Here is an 18,374-nt window from a genome sequence, read left to right as displayed (position 1 = left end):
GCTGATGATTTGGCTCAATGTTTCTCTACATCTGCTTTAAACCTGTGTGGAGTTGGAGGTTTACTGGAGCTCTGTAAATAAAGGTGCTCCATGCAGACACTGCTAAAAGCACAACTGGGCATTGGGTGTGTACCATCAGAGATGGCCCTTTCCCATCGAAGACCACAGGAGTTCACCTGTGGTTAATGCTCTTTTGCTAACTGTGGTTAGTTACTGCAATAATGACCCTCTAAACTTGCCTCTTTCTCTCCTCCTTTCTCAGACAGACCACACTGGTTGTTTACTTCTTATCCTTCACCGGGATGGTGGTCTTCACGTTCACACTTGCCCTGGGTCACCTCTGGGTTGTCTTCCTGACTGCTGGGCTGGTCGGGTAAGTAACCTCTTGCAATGTGCTGTAGGTGTTTACAGGAGTGTCAAGGTGGAAGGATGTGTTGAAAGGGCTTTCTGACGAGAGCTGGTAATATATGTAAAATGGGAAGTTAACCTAGCTCCCTTTCAGATCAAGACAGGAGAACTGATATTGAGCAGAAAAATTAACGAATTATTTCTTGTCTTTACTGAAGAAGACACGGAAAGCATCACAAAAATAATGGATGAGAAGGGAATGAATGTCAGCCGTCACTAAAAAATGAATCATGTGAAAATAAGAGTTTGAGAGGTGACAAAGCCCAAGAACTGATTTGGAGACAGATCTGATATGGGATGGTCAGCATGGCTTTGTGTGCGGGAAGTCATGTCAAACAAATCTCAGGGAGTTCTTCAAGGAGTTAATCAAGACAATAAATGAAGGTTTTTTTTTGGCTGGCTGGTGGCGCAATGGCATCAGTGCCGGACTACGGAGCGAAGGTTCCCGAGTTCGTATCGAAGTCAGGCCACCCCCCCCCCCAAAAAAAGGGGTCGAGTCAGGAATGTTCATATCGTGACCCAGTTAATCCCAAAGGAGACCAATCCTGACACCACGCACTAGACAAGAAAGGCTGACTGTCTGGTGCGACGCGCCAAAAAAAACATTAAAAAATAAATGAAGGTAAAGGCAGTGGATGCAATCTGGGTTACTGGTGCCTTAAAACCAGTCACATCGGGCAGATGGGTTTGGCAGCTCATCTCGGAGAAGAAAATCTCTGATCTCAAACCTCCGCTGCCGTGTGGCTATACCCACTCATGGTAAATGCTTCCAGAGTAAACCTGAAGAAATAACAGGCAGGATTGACAAAGGAAAGTCAGTATGGCTACTGTTGATTTAGATTTTCAGAAGGCCTTTGACAAGATAAGAATCCAGGGTATTACAGAGAAGATACCTGCATGGATAGAAGATCGGCTGATTGGCAGAGTGGGGATAAAGGGGGCCTTTTCTGGTTGGCTGCCGGTGACTAGTGGCGTGCTGCAGGGGTTGGTGTTGGGACTGCTTTTCACATCATATGTCAATGATTAGGATGATGAAATTGCCAAGTTTGTGGACAGTATGAAAATAGGTAGTGCTGAGGAAGGAGGGTGTCTGCAGAAGGAGTCAGACAGATTGGGAGAACGGATAAAGAAGAAGCAGGTAGAATATAGAGTCGGAAAGTTCATGGTCATGCACTGTGGTAGAAAGAATAAAGGTATGGACTACTGAAAGAGAACTTGGGAGTCCTTGTGCAGGATTCCCTAAAGGTTAGTTTGCAGGCTGAGTCAGTGGTAAGGAAGCCAAATGCATTGTTAGTATTCTTTGAGAGGACTAGAATATAAAAGTAAGAGTGTGATGCTAAGGCTTTATGATTATGAGGACATGCAGTCCCCTTTTATTGTCATTTAGTAATGCATGCATTAAGAAATGATAAAAATGTTTTTCCAGAATGATATGACGAAAACACATGACAAACCGACTTAAAAAGTGACAAAAACCACATAATTAAACATATAGTTACAACAGTGCAAAGCAATACCGTAATTTGATAAGAACAGACCATGGTACAGTAAAAGTCTCAAAGTCTCTCGAAAGTCCCATCATCTCACACAGACGGTAAACCTCCAGCGCCGTAAACTTGCCGGTGCAGCATCCTGGAAGTATCCGACCACAGTCCGACTCCAAGTCAGTCCGAAAAACTCCGAGCCTCCGACCAGCTCTCCGACACCGAGCACCATCTCTGCCGAGCGTTTCGACCCCGACCCCGGCAACAGGCGATACGCAAAGCCAAGGATTTGGGGCCTTCGTCTCCGGAGATTCTCGATCGCACAGTAGCAGCAGCAGCGAAGCGGGCATTTCAGAAGTTTCACCAGATGTTCCTCTGCGCTTCTCACAGCTGTCCCCATCAAATCCAGATTGATGCTCGGCCCCCTAGTTACACATATCGATATTCATTCAGAACGGCCGCGCGCACTGCGTCACGCCGCCATCTTCTCCTCCCTCCGGAGGCATTGGTCACACTGTGCTTGGAGTATTGTGAACCGTTTTAGTCCCTTATATCGGAAAAGGTGTGCTGGCATTGGAGAGGATCCAGAGGAGATTCACGAAAATTACCCCAGGAATGAAAGGGTTAACCGATAAGGAGAGTTTCAAAGGTACACTTACTGTCAGAGAAATGTATAGAATATATATCCTGAAACGCTTTTTCTTTTCAACAATCCACAAAAACAGATGAGTGCCCCAAAGAATGAACGACAGTCAAATGTTCGAACCCTAAAAATCCACCCCCTTCCCGTGCGTAAGCCGCAGCAAACGCCAATCCCCCCTCCCCAAATGGCCAAAAAGATCATCGGCACTGCCACCAAGCACTCAAGCATGAGCAAGGCAACAGCAAAGACACAGACTTGCAGTACTCCAAACACTTCGCGTTTCACCTGGTATTCCACATACTACAGGCTGTCTCTCCCTAGTAAGGAAGAAAGAGATGTCTCCATTTTCACAGCGAGCGGGGAGACATAACAAACAACCTGGTTTACGAAGTTAAAAGTCTGCCACGTTGCTTTTTTTCGAGCGCTGTGCCCAAAGAATATGAGTCTCAGGGCACAGAGCCGCAGATATTCTGACTCCTCCGATGACACACAGGTCTCCTGTTGTGATACTGACCCTTGATCTGCCCACCTCCAGAACTAGGCTTCCAAAGCCAAGCGAAATACTTAGGCTGAGCCCTTGGCATGCCGAACAACAATGGCTGGTTATAAAACCCCGAGAGCTGGACCCATTCCTGTAACTCCAGGTCAGGGTCTACAAAAGATCCCTGAAAGGGAAAAATAACGATATTAAAGATGGAAATAGAGCTGTTTCTGAAGATGCAAACAAAGAAGTCGCTGTTCAGCAGCTTCACCTTCTTCAGGATCTGTGCTTGTACTTGCTGGAGTTTAGAAGATTGAGGGGGGATGCATTTGAAACATGTCGAATATTGCGGGGCCTAGATAGAGTGGATGTGGAAAGGATGTTTCCTATAGTGGGGGAGTCTAGAATCAGAGGGCACAGCTTCAGAATTGAAGGATATCAGAGATCAGGAGCAATTTCTTTAGTCAGAGGATAAGTCGTGAGAGAATAGGACCAATCAAGTGTGACAGTGGAAAAATGTGTATCAAACCGGAGGAGAGAGCAGAGGTACCCAATGGATACTTTGCTTATATTCACTGCAGAAAAGGACCTTGGTGATTGTAGGGATGCCTTGCAGCAGACTGAAAAGCTTGAGCATATAGACATTAAGAAAGAGGATGTGCTGGAGTTTTTGAAAAGCATCAAGTTGGATAAATCCGCAAACACGAGGAAATCTGCAAATGCTGGAAATTCAAACAAAATGCTGGTGAACGCAGCAGGCCAGGCAGCACCTCCAGGAAGAGGTACAGTCGACGTTTGGGCCGAGACCCTTCGTCAGGATTAACTGAAGGAAGAGTTAGTAAGAGATTTGGAAGTGGGAGGGGGAGGGGGAGATCCAAAATGATAGGAGAAGACAGGAGGGGGAGGGATGGAGCCAAGAGCTGGACAGGTGACTGGTAAAGGGGGTATAAGGCTGGAGAAGGGAGAGGATCATGGGATGGGAGGAGAGGAGCACGAGAGGGAGATGGAGAGCAGGCAAGGAGTTATAGTGAGAGGGACAGAGGAAGAAAAAAGAGAGAGAAAGGGGGGAATAAATAAATAAGGGATGGGGTAAGAAGGGGAGGAGGGGCATGAACATTAACTTCCGTTAATGCCCCTCCTCCCCTTCTTACCCCATCATTTATTTAATCCCCCCCCTTCTTTCTCTCTCTCTTTTTTCTCCCTCTGTCCCTCAATATAACTCCCTGCCTGCTCTCCATCTTCCTCTGGGCTCCCCTCCCCCTTGTCTTTCTCCCCGGATCTCCTGTCCCATGATCCTCTCGTATCCCCTTTTGCCAATCACCTGTCCAGCTCTTGGCTCCATCCCTACCCCTCCTGTCTTCTCCTATCATTTCGGATCTCCCCCTCCCCCTCCCCCCCCCACTTTCATATCTCTTACTAACTCTTCCTTCAGTTAGTCCTGACGAAGGGTCTCAGCCTGAAACGTAGACTGTACCTCTTCCTAGAAATGCTGCCTGACCTGCGTTCACCAGCATTTTGTGTGTGCAAATTGGATAAGCCACCAGGACTGGATGGGATGTACCCCAGGCTACCGTGGGAGGCGAGGGAGGTGATAGCTGAGCCTCTAGCATTGATCATTGCATCATCAATGGGGAAGGGAGATGTTCCGGAGGATTGGAGCGTTGCAGTTGTTGTTCCCTTATTCAAGAAAAGGGGGTAGAGATAGCCCAGAAAATTATAGACCAGTGAGTCTTACTTCAGTGGTTGGTAAGTTGATGGCAAAATCCTGAGAGAGAGGATTTATGAACATTTGGAGAGGTATAATATGATTAGGAATAGTCAGCATGGTTTTGCCAAAGGCAGGTCATGCCTTACGAGCCTGATTGTATTTTTTGAGGATGAGTGTGAGGTGTTCATTTCGGTAGGTCAAATATGATGGCAGAATATAGTATGGCAAGACTCTTGGCAGTGTGGAGGATCAGAGGGATCTTGGTGTCTGAGTCCTTAGGACACTCAAAGCTGCTACGCAGGTTTACTCTGTGGTTAAGAAGGCACACCGTGCATTGGCCTTTATCAGTCGTGGGATTGAGTTTAAGAGCCGAGAGGTAATGTTGCAGCTACATAGGACTCTGGCCAGAGCCCACTCGGAGTACTGTGCTCAGTTCTGGTCACCTCACTGCATGAAAGATGTGGAAACCACAGCAAGGATGCAGAGGAGATTTACAAGGATATTGCCTGGATTGGGGAGCATGCCTTATGAGAATAGGTTGAGTGAACTCGACCTTTTCTCCTTGGAGCGATGGAGCATGAGAGGTGACCTGATTTGAGGTGTATAAGATGATGAGAGGCATTGATCGGGTGGATAGTCAGAGGTTTTTTCCCAGGGCTGAAATGGCTAGCATGAGAGGGCATAGTTTTAAGGTGCTTGGAAGTACATACAGAGGAGATGATAGGGGTAAGTTTTTTTACACAGAGAGTGGTCAGTGTGTGGAATGGGCTGCCAACGACATTGGTGGAGGCGGATACGATAGGGTCTTTTAAGACATTCCTGGATAGGTACATGGAGCTCAGAAAAATAGAGGGCTATGGGTAACCCTAGGCAATTTCTAAGGTAAGGACCTGTTCAGCACAGCTTTGTGTGCTGTAGGTTTTTCTAATTGACTAAACACATTGATGAAGGTAGAGCAGTAGATGTAGTGTAGATGGATTTCAGCAAGGCATTTGATAAGGTACCCCATGCAAGGCTTATTGAGAAACTAAGGAGGCATGGGATCCAAGGGGACATTGCTTTGTGGATCCAGAATTGGCTTGCCCACAGAAGGCAAAGGGTGGTTGTAGATGGGTCATATTCTGCATGGAGATTGGTCACCAGTGGTGTGCCTCAGGGATCTGTTCTGGGACCCCTTGTCTTCGTGATTTTTATAAATGACCTGGATGAGGAGTTGAAGTGTTGGGTTCGTAAATTTACTGATGACACAAAGGTTGGGGGAGCTGTGGATAATGTGGAGGGCTGTCAGAGGTTACAGCAGGACATTGATAGGATGCAAAACTGGGCTGAGAAGTGGCAGATGGAGTTCAACCCAGGTAAGTGTGAAGTGGTTCATTTTGGTAGGTCAAATATGATGACAGAATATAGTATTAATGGTAAGACTCGTGGCAGTGTGGAGGATCAAAGGGATCTTGGAGTCTGAGTCCATAGGACACTCAAAGCAGCTGCGCAGGTTGACTCTGTGGTTAAGAAGGCATATGGTGTATTGGCCTGCATCAACTGTGGAATTGAGTTTAAGAGCTGAGAGGTAATGTTACAGCTATTTAGGACCCTGGTCAGACACCACTTGGAGTATTGTGCTCAGTTCTGGTCACCTCACTACAGGAAGGATGTGGAAACTATAGAAAGGGTGCAGAGGAGATTTACAAGGATGTTGCCTGGATTGGGGAGCTTGTCTTATGAGAATAGGTTGAGTGAACTCAGCCTTTTCCCCTTGGAGCGATGGAGGATGAGAGGTGACCTGATAGAGGTGTATAAGATGATGAGAGGCATTGATCATGTGGATAGTCAGAGGCTTTTTCCCAGGGCTGAAATGGCTAGCACGAGAGTGCACAGTTTTAAACTTCTTGGAAGTAGGTACAGAGGAGATGTCAGGGGTAAGTTTTTTTACGCAGAGAGTTATGTGTGGAATGGGCTGCCAGCATGGTTGTGGAGGCAGATATGATAGGGTCTTTTAAGAGACTCATGGAGCTTAGAAAAATAGAGAGTTATGGGTAACCCTAGGTAATTTCTAAAGTAAGGACATGTTTGGTACAGCATTGTGGGCCGAAGGGCCTGTATTGTGCTGTAGGTTTTCTATGTTTCTGTGATCAAGCCCAGCCAGTGGAAGGCCTCATGAATGTACTGCTACTGCAAAGCAGCTAATTGCACAACTTATGCCACTGATATTAAACCTGATTCTGAGAAGTTTATGCAAGGTGATAAGCTGGGTAAATGAGCTGAGGATTGGCTAATGGTTTTCGATTCAGATAAATGTGAGCTGTCGGATTTGGAGAGATCAAACATACATAATGGTAGGGGCTGGCAGAGAGTTATGGAACAGAGGTACTTAGGAATACAAGTGCATTGATCACTGAAAGCAGCATCACAGGAAGATAGGGTGGTGATGATGGTGCTCAGCAAGCCGGCCTTCATCATTGAATATAGGGGTTGGGAAGTTATGTTCCAATTATATATGACATTGGTGAAGCTGCACTTGGAGTAATGTGTCCCTTTTTTGTTACCCTGTTATGGGAAAAATGTTAGTAAAATAGAAAGAGTATGAAGAAGATTTACCAGGATATTGCCTGTATTTGGGGCCCGAGTTACAGGGAGAGTGGACTAGGATTTTAACCCATGGAGTGCTGGAGATTGAGTACTGACTTAATAGAGGTATGAATATCTTAGAATCTTAGAATTTAGAATATATTTAAATCTTACATCCATCCCACAATGTGAGGGAGTAAAAATCTTTGTGTTATGACTCTGTCGCAATGTACAGACATGTGAATTTAAAAGTCTAATGGCTTGTAGAAAGAAGCCTGTTGGTCCTGGCTTTAATGCTGCGGTAGCATTTGCCAGATGGAAGTAGCTGAAACAGTTTATGGTTGGGGTGACCAGTGTCCCCGATGATCTTCCAGGCCTCCTTTCTGCACCTGCTGCTGTAAATGTCCTCAGTGGAGGGAAATTCATGTCCACAGATGCGCTGGGCTGTCCGTACCACTCTCTGCGTGCCCAGCAATCAAGGTTGGTGCAGTTCCCGTATCAGGCAGTGATACAGTCAGTCTGTATATCTTAATGGGGCCCCTGTAGAAGGTCCTGAGGATTTGGGAGCCCATGCCGAACCTCTTCAGACGCCTGAAGTGAAAGAGGCACTGTTGCGCTTTTTTTTGCTACAAAGCCGGTGTGTACAGTCCAGGTGAGATCATCAGTGATGTGCATACCGAGGGACTTGAAACTACTCACCCTCTCAACTACAGACCCATTAATGTTGGTCGGGCCCAGCCTGTCTCTGTTCCTCCTGTAATTCACAATCAGCTCTTTTGTTTTTCGGACATCAGGGAGAGGTTTTTATCCTGGCTCCACTGTGTCAGGGTGTCAACCTCTGCTCTCTAGGCTGTCTGATTACCGCTCGAAATAAGGCCGATCAAAGTCGTGTCATCTGCGAGTTTGATCAGCAGATTGGAGCTGTGTCTGGCAGTACAGTCGTGGGTGTAAAAGGAGTAGAGAAGGGTACTCAGAACACAAACCCGGGGGGCACCTCTGTTGAGGATCAGAGGGACAGAGGTGAGGAAGCCCATCCCTATCACCTGTTGGCAATCCGATAGGAAGTCTAGGATCCAGCTGCACAAGGTGGAGTGCAGGCCGAGGTCTCTGAGTTTCCTGTCAGGTCTGGAGGGAATTATGGTGTTGAATACTGAACTGTAGTCCAGGAACACTATTCTGGTGTATGCATCCTTCTTCTCCAGGTGAGTGAGGACAGTGAGTAGTGCTGTGGCTGTGGTGTCATCAGTAAACTAATTCTGTCAGTAGGCGAATTGTAGTCCAGTGCGGGTCGTAGCATGCTGCAGACGTAGTCTGTAACCAGCCTCTCAAAGCACTTGCTTATAATTGAGGTGAGTGCGACAGGGGTTTCCTTAGGTACAGGAACAATGATGGACAATCTGAAACAGGAGGGCACTACACACTAGAGAGGAAGAAACTAATAATGTTCTTAACCACACCAGCTAGCTGTTCCACACATACTTGGAGGATGCGCCCTGGGATGCTGTCCAGCCCCATTGCCTTGCAGCTGTCAACATGCTGGAATGTTCTACGTACCTCAGCCTCTGAGATGACCAAGGTGCCGGTCTCGTCAACAGTTCTCATCTGGGGTTCAGTCCTATCAACCTCAAATTGAGTGTAAAAGACATTTAGCTCGTCCAGGAATGAGGCAGCAATGTTGGCTGTACTGCTGTGCTTCCTCTTGAAGTCCACGATATGTGTGCAGTCTTTGCCATATTCTGCATGCGTCATTGTCACAGAATTGTGAATGGATTTTGTCCTTGTGTTGCTGTTTTACCTTGATAGCTCTACGCAAATCATACTGGCATCTCTTGAGTTACTGTTGGTCTCCAGAGGTAAGGGCTTCTGCCCTTATGCTGAGAGCAACACACACTGAAATATTTATCCAAGCTTTCTGGTTTGGGTAGACCCGTACCAATTTTTGGGGAACAATGTCTTCAATGCACTTCTGAATGAAGCTTGTGACCAGCTCCGTGTATTCAGAGATGTTCTCAGCTCAAGATACCTCCCAGCTGACGCTATCAAAGATCAGAATCAGGCTTATTATCACTGGGTTAAATGATGTTAAATTTGTTTTGTGGCAGCAGTACAATGCAAAAGCACACAATCACCATAAGGTACAAAATAAACAATTAACAAGGGAATGGTGAGGTAATGTTCATCGGTTCATGGACTGTTACGAAACGACGGTGGAGGGGAAGAAGTTCAGCGTGGGTCCTCGGGCTCCTCTATGTGGATGGTTAGGGTGATGGATGCAGCCCTGTTGAGACACCACCTGCGGATCATAAAACACACCGTCCTTTTCCTTAGGAAAGAGTGCTAACAAGAGCCCACAGTTTAAGATTAAAGGTGAGAGATTTAAAAGCATTTAGATAAGTACATGAACAAGTGAAAATCTGCAGATGCTGGAAATCCAAGCAACACACACAAAACGCTGGAGGAACACAGCAGGCCAGGCAGCATCTATGGAAAAGTGTACCGTTGATGCCTCGGGCCGAGCCCCTTCAGCAGTCGATTAGACTCTTTACCATAGATGCTGCCTGGCCTGCTGAGTTGCTCCAGCATTCTGTCTGTGTTCCTTAGCTAAGCACATGCATGGAAGAGTTTAGAGAGCGTGAGCTAAACACAGGCAGCTGGGACTAGTTCACTGAACACACTGTCAGCATGGAGGACCTTACTCCATTGTGTATGACTGTGACTCCATGATAACAGTCCTTGGGTTTTAAGGAGATGGATGATAGATGCACTAGTTGTTGTCTCCCAAAACATGCCCAGTTTCCAGAACAGTTACCACAGATTGAATAAGACCATAAGACATAGGAGCAGAATTAGCCCATTTGCCCATCGAGTCTGCTCTGCTATTCAATCATGGCTGATCCTTTTTCCCCTCCTCAAACCCACTCCCTGGCCTTATTCCCATAACCTTTGATGCCATGTCCAATCAAGAACCTATCAATCTCTGCCTTAAAAGTGCAAACAACATGGATGTCCCTCCAACCTGATGCTGTGCCTTCTTGTTCTAGACTCCCCCACCATGGGAAACATCCTTTCTACTTCTACTCTGTCTAGACAATGCTGTGCCGAACATGCACTTATTTTAGAAATTACCTAAGGTTACCCAGAGCCCACTATCTTTCTAAGCTCCATGTACCTATCCAGGAGTCTCTGAAAAGAACCTATCATATCCACCTCCACCACTGTCACCGACAGCCCATTCCACGCACTCACCACTCTCTGTGGAAAAAAAAACTTACCCCAGACATCTCCTCTGTACCTACTTCCAAGCACCTTAAAACTGTGCCCTCTCGTGTTAGCCATTTCAGCCCTGGGAAAAAGCCTCTGACTATCCATACGATCAATGCCTCTCATCATCTTATACACCTCTATCATGTCACCTCTCATCCTTCGCCGCTTCAAGGAGAAAAGGCCGAGTTCACTCAACTAATTCGCATAAGGCATTCTCCCCAATCCAGGCAACATCCTTGTAAATCCCCTCTGCACCCTTTCGATAGTTTCCACATCCTTCCTGTAGTGAGGTGACCAGAACTGAGCACAGTACTCCAAGTGGTGTCTGACCAGGGTCCTATATAGCTGTAACATTACCTCTTGGCTCTTAAACTCAATCCCATGACTGATGAAGGCCAATGCACCATATGCCTTCTTAACCAGAGTCAACCTGCACAGCAGCTTTGAGTGTCCTATGGACTCAGACCCAAAATCCCTCTGATCCTCCACACTGCCAAGAGTGTTACCATTAATAGCAGATTCTGCCATCATATTTGACCTACCAAAATGAACCACTTCACACTTGTCAGCTCAGTTTTGCATCCTATTGATGTCCCACTGTAACCTCTGACAGCCCTCCACACTGTCCACAACACCCCCAACCTTTGTGTCATCGACAAATTTACTAACCCATCCCACTACTTCCTCATGCAGGTCATTTATAAAAATCACAAAGAGAAGGGGTCCCAAAACAGATCCCTGAGTCACAACACTGGTCACCGACCTCCATGCAGAATATGACCCATCTACAACAACTCTTTGCCTTCTGTGGGCAAGCCAATCCTGGATCCACAAAGCAAGGTCCCCTTGGATCCCGTGCCTCCTTACTTTCTCAATAAGCCTTGCATGGGGTACCTTGCTGAAATCCATGTACACTACATCTACTACTCTACCTACATCAACGTGTTTAGTCACATCTTCAAAAATTTCAATTAGGCTCGTAAGGCATGACCTGCCTTTGACAAGGCCATGCTGACTGTTCCGAATCATATTATGCTTCTCCAAATGTTCATAAATCCTGCCTTTCAGGGTCTTTTCCATCAATTTACCAACCACTGAAGTAAGACTCTGTGGTCTATAATTTCCTGGGCGATCTCTACTCCCTTTCTTGAATAAGGGAACAGCATCCGCAACCCTCTAATCCTCCGGAACCTCTCCTGTCCCCATTGATGATGCAAAGATCATCGCCAGAGGCTCAGCAATCTCCTCCCTCGTCTCACACAGTAGCCTGGGGTATATCTCGTCCGGTCTCAGTGACTTATCCAACTTGATGCTTTCCAAAAGCTCCAGCACATCCTCTTTCATACTGTCTATATGTTCAAGCTATGCAGTCCACTGTAAGTCATCCCTACAATCGTCAAGGTCTTTTTCAGTAGTAATTACTGAAGCAAAGTACTCATTAAGTACCTCTGCTATCTCTTCCAGTTCCATACACACTTTTCCACTGTCACACTTGATTGGTCCTATTCTCTCACGCCTTGTCCTCTTGCTCTTCACATACTTGTAGAATGCCTTGGGGTTTTCCTGAGTCCTGTCCACCAAGGCCTTCTCATGGCCCCTTCTGGCTCTTAATTTATTTCTTAAGCTCCTTCCTGCTAGCCTTATAATCTTCTAGATCTCTATCATTACCTAGTTTTTCAAACCTTTCATAAGCTCTTCTTTTCTTCTTGACTAGATTTACAACTGCCTTTGCACACCACGGTTCCTGTACCCTACCATCCTTTCCATGTCTCATTGGAATATACCTATACAGAACTCCACACAAATATCCCCTGAACTTTGCCACATTTCTTCCATACCTTTCCCTGAGAACATCTGTTCCCAATTTAAGCTTGCAAGTTCCTGCCTGATAGCCTCATATTTCCCCTTACTCCAGTTAAACACTTTTCTAACTTGTCTATTCTTATCTCTCTCCAGTGCTATTGTAAAGGAGATAGAAACCTTCCTGAACACACCTAACAAACGCCTCCCCATCTAAACCCCTTGCTCTAGGGAGATGCCAATCGATATCTGGTAAATTAGATTTTTTTTTTAGATTATGAGGACACTCAGTCCTCGTTTATTGTCATTTAGTAACGCATGCATTAAAAAAATGATACAATGTTCCTCCAGTATGATATCACAGAAACACAAGACAGACCAAGACTAAAACTGACAAAACCACATAATTATAACATATAGTTACAACAGTGCAAAGCAATACTGTAATTTGATAAGAGCAGACCATGGGCACGGTAAAAAAAAAGTCTCGAAGTCCCGATAGCCCCAACATCTTACGCAGACGGTAGAAGGGAGAAACTCTTCCTGCCATGAGCTTCCAGCGCCGCAAACTTGCCGATGCAGCATCCTGGAAGCACCTGACCACGGTCCGACTCTGAGACCGTCCGAAAACTTCGAGCCTCCAACCAGCCCTCCGACTCCGATACTGAGCGCTGAGCACCACCTCTGCCAAGCGCTTCGACTCCGGCCCTGGCCGCCAAGCAACAGGCAAAGCGGAGGGTTCAGGGCCTTCCCCTCCGGAGATTTCAGATCACACAGTAGCGGTGGCAGCAAAACAGGCATTTCAGAAGTTTCTCCAGATGTTCCTCCGTGCTCTCACGTCTGCCTCCATCAAATCAGAATTGTGCACGGTGTCCTACTTGACAGATAACAGGTATTCATCACCAGAGAGGCCGCGCGCACTGTGTCATGCCATCATCTTCTCCCGCTATTAAAATCTCCCATCACGACAACTCTTATTATTACACCTTACCAGAATCTGTATCCCTATCTGCTCCTCGATATCCCTGTTACCATTGGGTGGTGTATAAAAAACACCCAGTTGAGTTATTGAATCCTTCCTGTTCCACCTGCAGAGATTCTGTAGACAGTCCCTCCATGTCTTCCTCCTTTTCTGCAGCCATAACACTATCTGTAATCAACAGTGCCATGCTCCCACCTCTTTTGCCTCCCTCCCTGTCCTTTCTGAAACATCTAAAGCCTGACACTCGAAGTAACCATTCCTGCCCCTGAGCCATCCAAGTCTCTGTAATGGCCACAACATCATAGCTCCAAGTACTGATCCACGCTCTAAGCTCATTTGCTTTGTTCACAATACTCCTTGCGTTAAAATAGACACATCTCAAACCATTGGTCTGAGCACATTCCTTCTCTATCACCTGCCTATCCTCCCTCTCGCACTGTCTTCGAGCTTTCTCTATTTGTGAGCCAACAGCCCCTTCCTCCGTCTCTTCAGTTTAGTTCCCACACCCCAGCAATTCTAGTTGAAACTCTTCCCAATAGCCTTAGCAAACCTCCCTGCCAGGATATTGGTCCACTTTGGAGTCAAGTGCAACCCGTCCTTTTTGTACAGGTCACACCAGCCCCAAAAGAGGTCGCAATGATCCAGAAATCTGAATCCCTACCCCTTGCTCCAATCCGTCAGCCGTGCATTTATCCTCCACCTCATTTTATTCCTATACTCACTGTCACGTGGCACAGGCAATAATCCTGAGATTACTACCTTTGAGGTCCTGCTTCTCAACTTCTTTCCTAATTCCCTGTAGTCTGCTTTCAGGACCTCCTCCCTTTTCCTACCTATGTTGTTGGTACCAATATGTACCATGACCTCTGGCTGTTCTCCTTCCCACTTCAGGATATCGTGGACATGATCAGAAACATCCTGGACCCTGGCACCTTTACCCTAATAAGATCTGGGTTATTACGCAACACCCAATCTAAGATGGTCTTTCCCCAAGTAGGCTCAAGCACAAACTGCTCTAAAAGGCCATCTCGTAGGCATTCAACAAATTCCTTCTCTTGCGATCCGACACCAACCTGATTTTCCCAAACCCCTTGCATATTGAAATTCCACATTACAATTGTGTCATTACCTTGTAACATGCCTTTTCCAGCTCCCTTTGCAATCTCAGCCCCACAACTTGGCTACTGTTTGGGGCCCAAATAATTCCGATATGGTCTTTTAACCCTTGCAGTTTCATAACTCTGAAAAAAATTCAACATTCTTTGACCCTATGTCACCTCTTTCTAAAGACGTAATTCCATCTCTTACCAACAGAGCCACACCACCGCCTGTGTCTCCTACCTGTTCTTTCCATACAAAGTATATCCTTTGATGATGAGCTCCCAACCTTCGATGTTCACGATGTTCAGCCACAACATCATAACAACCAATCTCTAATTGCGCCATGTGTTTGTCCACCTTCTTCCGAATGCTACACGTATGTAAATACCGTACCTTCAGTCCTGCATTCTTCACCCTTTTGAATTTTGCCTCAATGGTATAATTTAACTGTTTGATCTTTTTTCATTTGTACCCAATATTTGACTTGTCCTTCCTTACATTCATGTTACACCCATCAGCTACTTTCTCAGCTCTATCATACTGGTTCCCATCGCCCCTGCAATATTACTTTAAAACCACTCCCAACAGCTCCAGTGAACCTGCCCACAGGAATATCGATCCCCTTCGGATTCAAGTGCAACCTGACCCATTTGTACAGGTTCCACCTTCTCCAAAAGAGGTCCCAGTTATCCAGAAATCTGAATCCCTGCCCCCTGCTCCATTTCTTCAACCACACATTTATCCTCCACCTCATTCTATTCCTGTGCTCACTGTCACGTGGCACAGACAGCAATCCTGAGATTACTACCATACGACCGTAGGACGAAGGAGCAGAAGTCGGCCATTCGGCCCATCGAGTCTGCTCCGCCATTTTATCATGAGCTGATCCATTCTCCCATTTAGTCCCACTCCCCCGCCTTCTCACCATAACCTTTGATGCCCTGGCTACTCAGATACCCATCAATCTCTGCCTTAAATACACCCAATAACTTGGCCTCCACTGCCGCCCGTGGCAATAAATTCCATAGATTCACCATCCTCTGGCTAAAAAAATTTCTTCGCATCTCTGTTCTGAATGGGCGTCCTTCAATCCTTAAGTCATGCCCTCTCGTACTAGACTCCCCCACCATGGGAAACAACTTTGCCACATCCACTCTGTCCATGCCTTTCAACGTTCGAAATGTTTCTATGAGGTCTCCCCTCATTCTTCTAAACTCCAAGGAATACAATCCAAGAGCGGACAAACGTTCCTCATATGTTAACCCTCTCATTCCCGGAATCATTCTAGTGAATCTTCTCTGTACCCTCTCCAACGTCAGCACATCCTTTCTTAAATAAGGAGCCCAAAACTGCACACAGTACTCCAAGTGAGGTCTCACCAGTGCCTTATAGAGCCTCAACATCACATCCCTGCTCCTATACTCTATTCCTCTAGAAATGAATGCCAACATTGCATTCACCTTCTTCACCACCGACTCAACCTGGAGGTTAACCTTAAGGGAATCCTGTACGAGGACTCCCAAGTCCCGTTGCATCTCAGAACTTTGAATTCTCTCCCCATTTAAATAATAGTCTGTCCGTTTATTTCTTCTACCAAAGTGCATAACCATACACATTCCAACATTGTATTTCATTTGCCACTTCTCTGCTCTGGTGGGCTCAACAACAAGCTGTTCTAAGAAGCCATCTCATTGACATTCTACAAATTCTCTCTCTTGAGATCCAGTGCCAACCTGATTTTCCCAATCCACTTGCATGTTAAAATCCCCACAATTATCATAACACTGCCCTTCTGACAAGCCTTTTCTATTTCCTGTTGTAATTTGTAGTCCACATCACTGCAGCTGTTTGGCGCCCTGTATATAACTGCCATCAGGGTCCTTTTACCCCTGTAATTTCTTAGCTCAACCCAAAAAGATTCTGCACCTTCCAATCCTATATCACCTCTTTCTAACGATTTAATATCATTTCTTACCAATAAAGCCACGCCTCCCCCTCTGCCTACCTTCCTATCCTTCCGATACACCGTGTATCCTTGGACGTTCAGCTCCCAGGGACATGCATCCTTTAGCCAGGTCTCAGTGATGGCCACAATATCATACCTGCCAATCTGTAGCTGTACGACAAGATCATCCACCTTATTCCTTACGCATTTAAGTATAACACCTTAAGTCCAGTATTTGGTACTTTTTGCTTTGAATCCACTGCAACTCATCCCAATGGCTGTAAATTTGCCCCATCACCTGCCTGTCCTTCCTGACAGCTTTACTGCTCACTATCTTAGATTTATTTCTGTTTTCCCCTTCCTCTGCTCTATCATTCCAGTTCCCAAGCCCCTGCCAAAATAGTTTAAACCCCCCCAACAGCTCTATTAAACCTTCCTGCCAGGATATTGGTCCCCTTCGGGTTTATGTGTAACCCGTCCTTTTTGAACAGGTCATACTTCCCCCAGAAGAGATCCCAATGATCCAAGAATCTGAAGCCCTGTCCCCTGCACCAGTCCCTCAGCCGCACATTCATCTGCCTGATCCTACTATTCTTGCCCTCGCTAGCACATGGCACAGGTAGCAATCCTGAGATTACTACCCTGGAGGTCCTGCTTCTTAGCTTCCTTCCTAACTCCCGGAAATCTCTCTTCAGGACCTCCTCCTTTGTCCTCTCTGTGTCATTGGTACCAACATGTACCAAGACAACTGGCTGCTCGCCCTCTCCCTTCAGAATATCCAGGACCCGATCTGAGACATTCCGTACCCTGGCACCTGGGAGGCAACACACCATGCGGGTATCTCTGTCAGGCTCACAGAATCTCCTGTCCGTTCCCCTAACTATGGAATCCCCTATGACTACTGCATTCCTTTTCTCCCTCCTTCCCTCCTGCACAACAGGTGGAGGCATTACTAATGATCTTTCAAGAATCAATAGATTTTGGAGTGATTCCTGAGGACTGGAAAATTGCATTCTTTAGGGAGGGAGGCAGAAGAAAGGAAATTATAGGCCAGTCAGTCTGACCGCAGTGGTTGAAAAGATGTTGGGAGTCTGTTACTAAGGATGAAGATTGGGCTACTTGGAGGCACAAGTTAAAATAGGCCAGCGTGGTTTTGTAAATAGGAATTCTTGCCTGATGAATCTGTTGGAATTCTTTGGGGAAATACCAGGTAGTATAGACAAAGGAAAGCCAGCAGATGTTGTTCACTTGGATTTTCAGAAAGCTTTTGACAAGGTGCCACACATTAGGCTGCCTAACGAGACAGAGCCCATGGTATTACAGGAAAGGTACTAGCATGGGTAGAACGTGAACACGAGGAAATCTGCAGATACTGGAAATTCAAGCAACACACACAAAATGCTGGTGGAATGCAGCAGGCCAGGCAGCATCTATATGAAGAAGTATAGTCGATGTTTCAGGCCAAGACGTCGACTGTACTTCTTCCTATAGATGCTGCCTGGCCTGCTGCGTTCCACCAGCGTTTTGTGTGTGTTGCATAATACAGGCCCTTTGGCCCACAATGCTATGCCAAAGTGTACTTACTTTAGAAATTACCTAGGGTTACCCATAGCCCTCTATTTTTCTAAGCTCCGTGTACCTATCCAGGAGTCTCTTAAAAGACCCTATTGTATCAGCTTCCACCACCATTACTGGCAGCCCATTCCACGCAAAGTATGCATGAAGTGTCGAATTGCTGTAAAGTCCCAACTGAATAGCACTATCCTTCTGGGGAATAAGCCTGCTGTCACCTTCTCCCCTTGGCTTTCTTTGCATGCAACAAAACTATATTACAGCCCTGTGCAGTGGTACAGCAGATATGGCAAGTTGCTCCTGAGGACCAACAGTCACTCATGGGGTCTTGGAGCTTCCATAATCCCCATTTCCCAGCAGCAGTCCAGTTCAAAAGTTAAGTTCATAACTTGTGCTAACTAATATTTGCTTAGTTTACAAT

At 46.2% G+C, this 18,374-nt stretch overlaps 1 protein-coding gene across 4 annotated transcripts in view; it reads left to right on the top strand.

Moving 5' to 3' along the window:
• The window catches only part of LOC134343979 (heme transporter FLVCR2-like), a 250,933-nt gene that overhangs the window by 164,839 nt on the left and 67,720 nt on the right, over positions 1-18,374 (top strand). For all 4 annotated transcript variants that reach the window (XM_063043005.1, XM_063042996.1, XM_063043023.1 and 1 more), the window contains exon 6: positions 263-373. In XM_063043005.1, the coding sequence (XP_062899075.1) occupies positions 263-373 (111 nt within the window). The remainder of the gene's footprint in view (positions 1-262; positions 374-18,374) is intronic.

Source organism: Mobula hypostoma, chromosome 1 (assembly GCF_963921235.1).
Source record: "Mobula hypostoma chromosome 1, sMobHyp1.1, whole genome shotgun sequence".
Classification (NCBI taxonomy): Eukaryota; Metazoa; Chordata; class Chondrichthyes; order Myliobatiformes; family Myliobatidae; genus Mobula; species Mobula hypostoma.
Note: the sequence above shows the minus strand (reverse complement) of the source record. Positions and strands in the feature narration are given on the sequence as shown.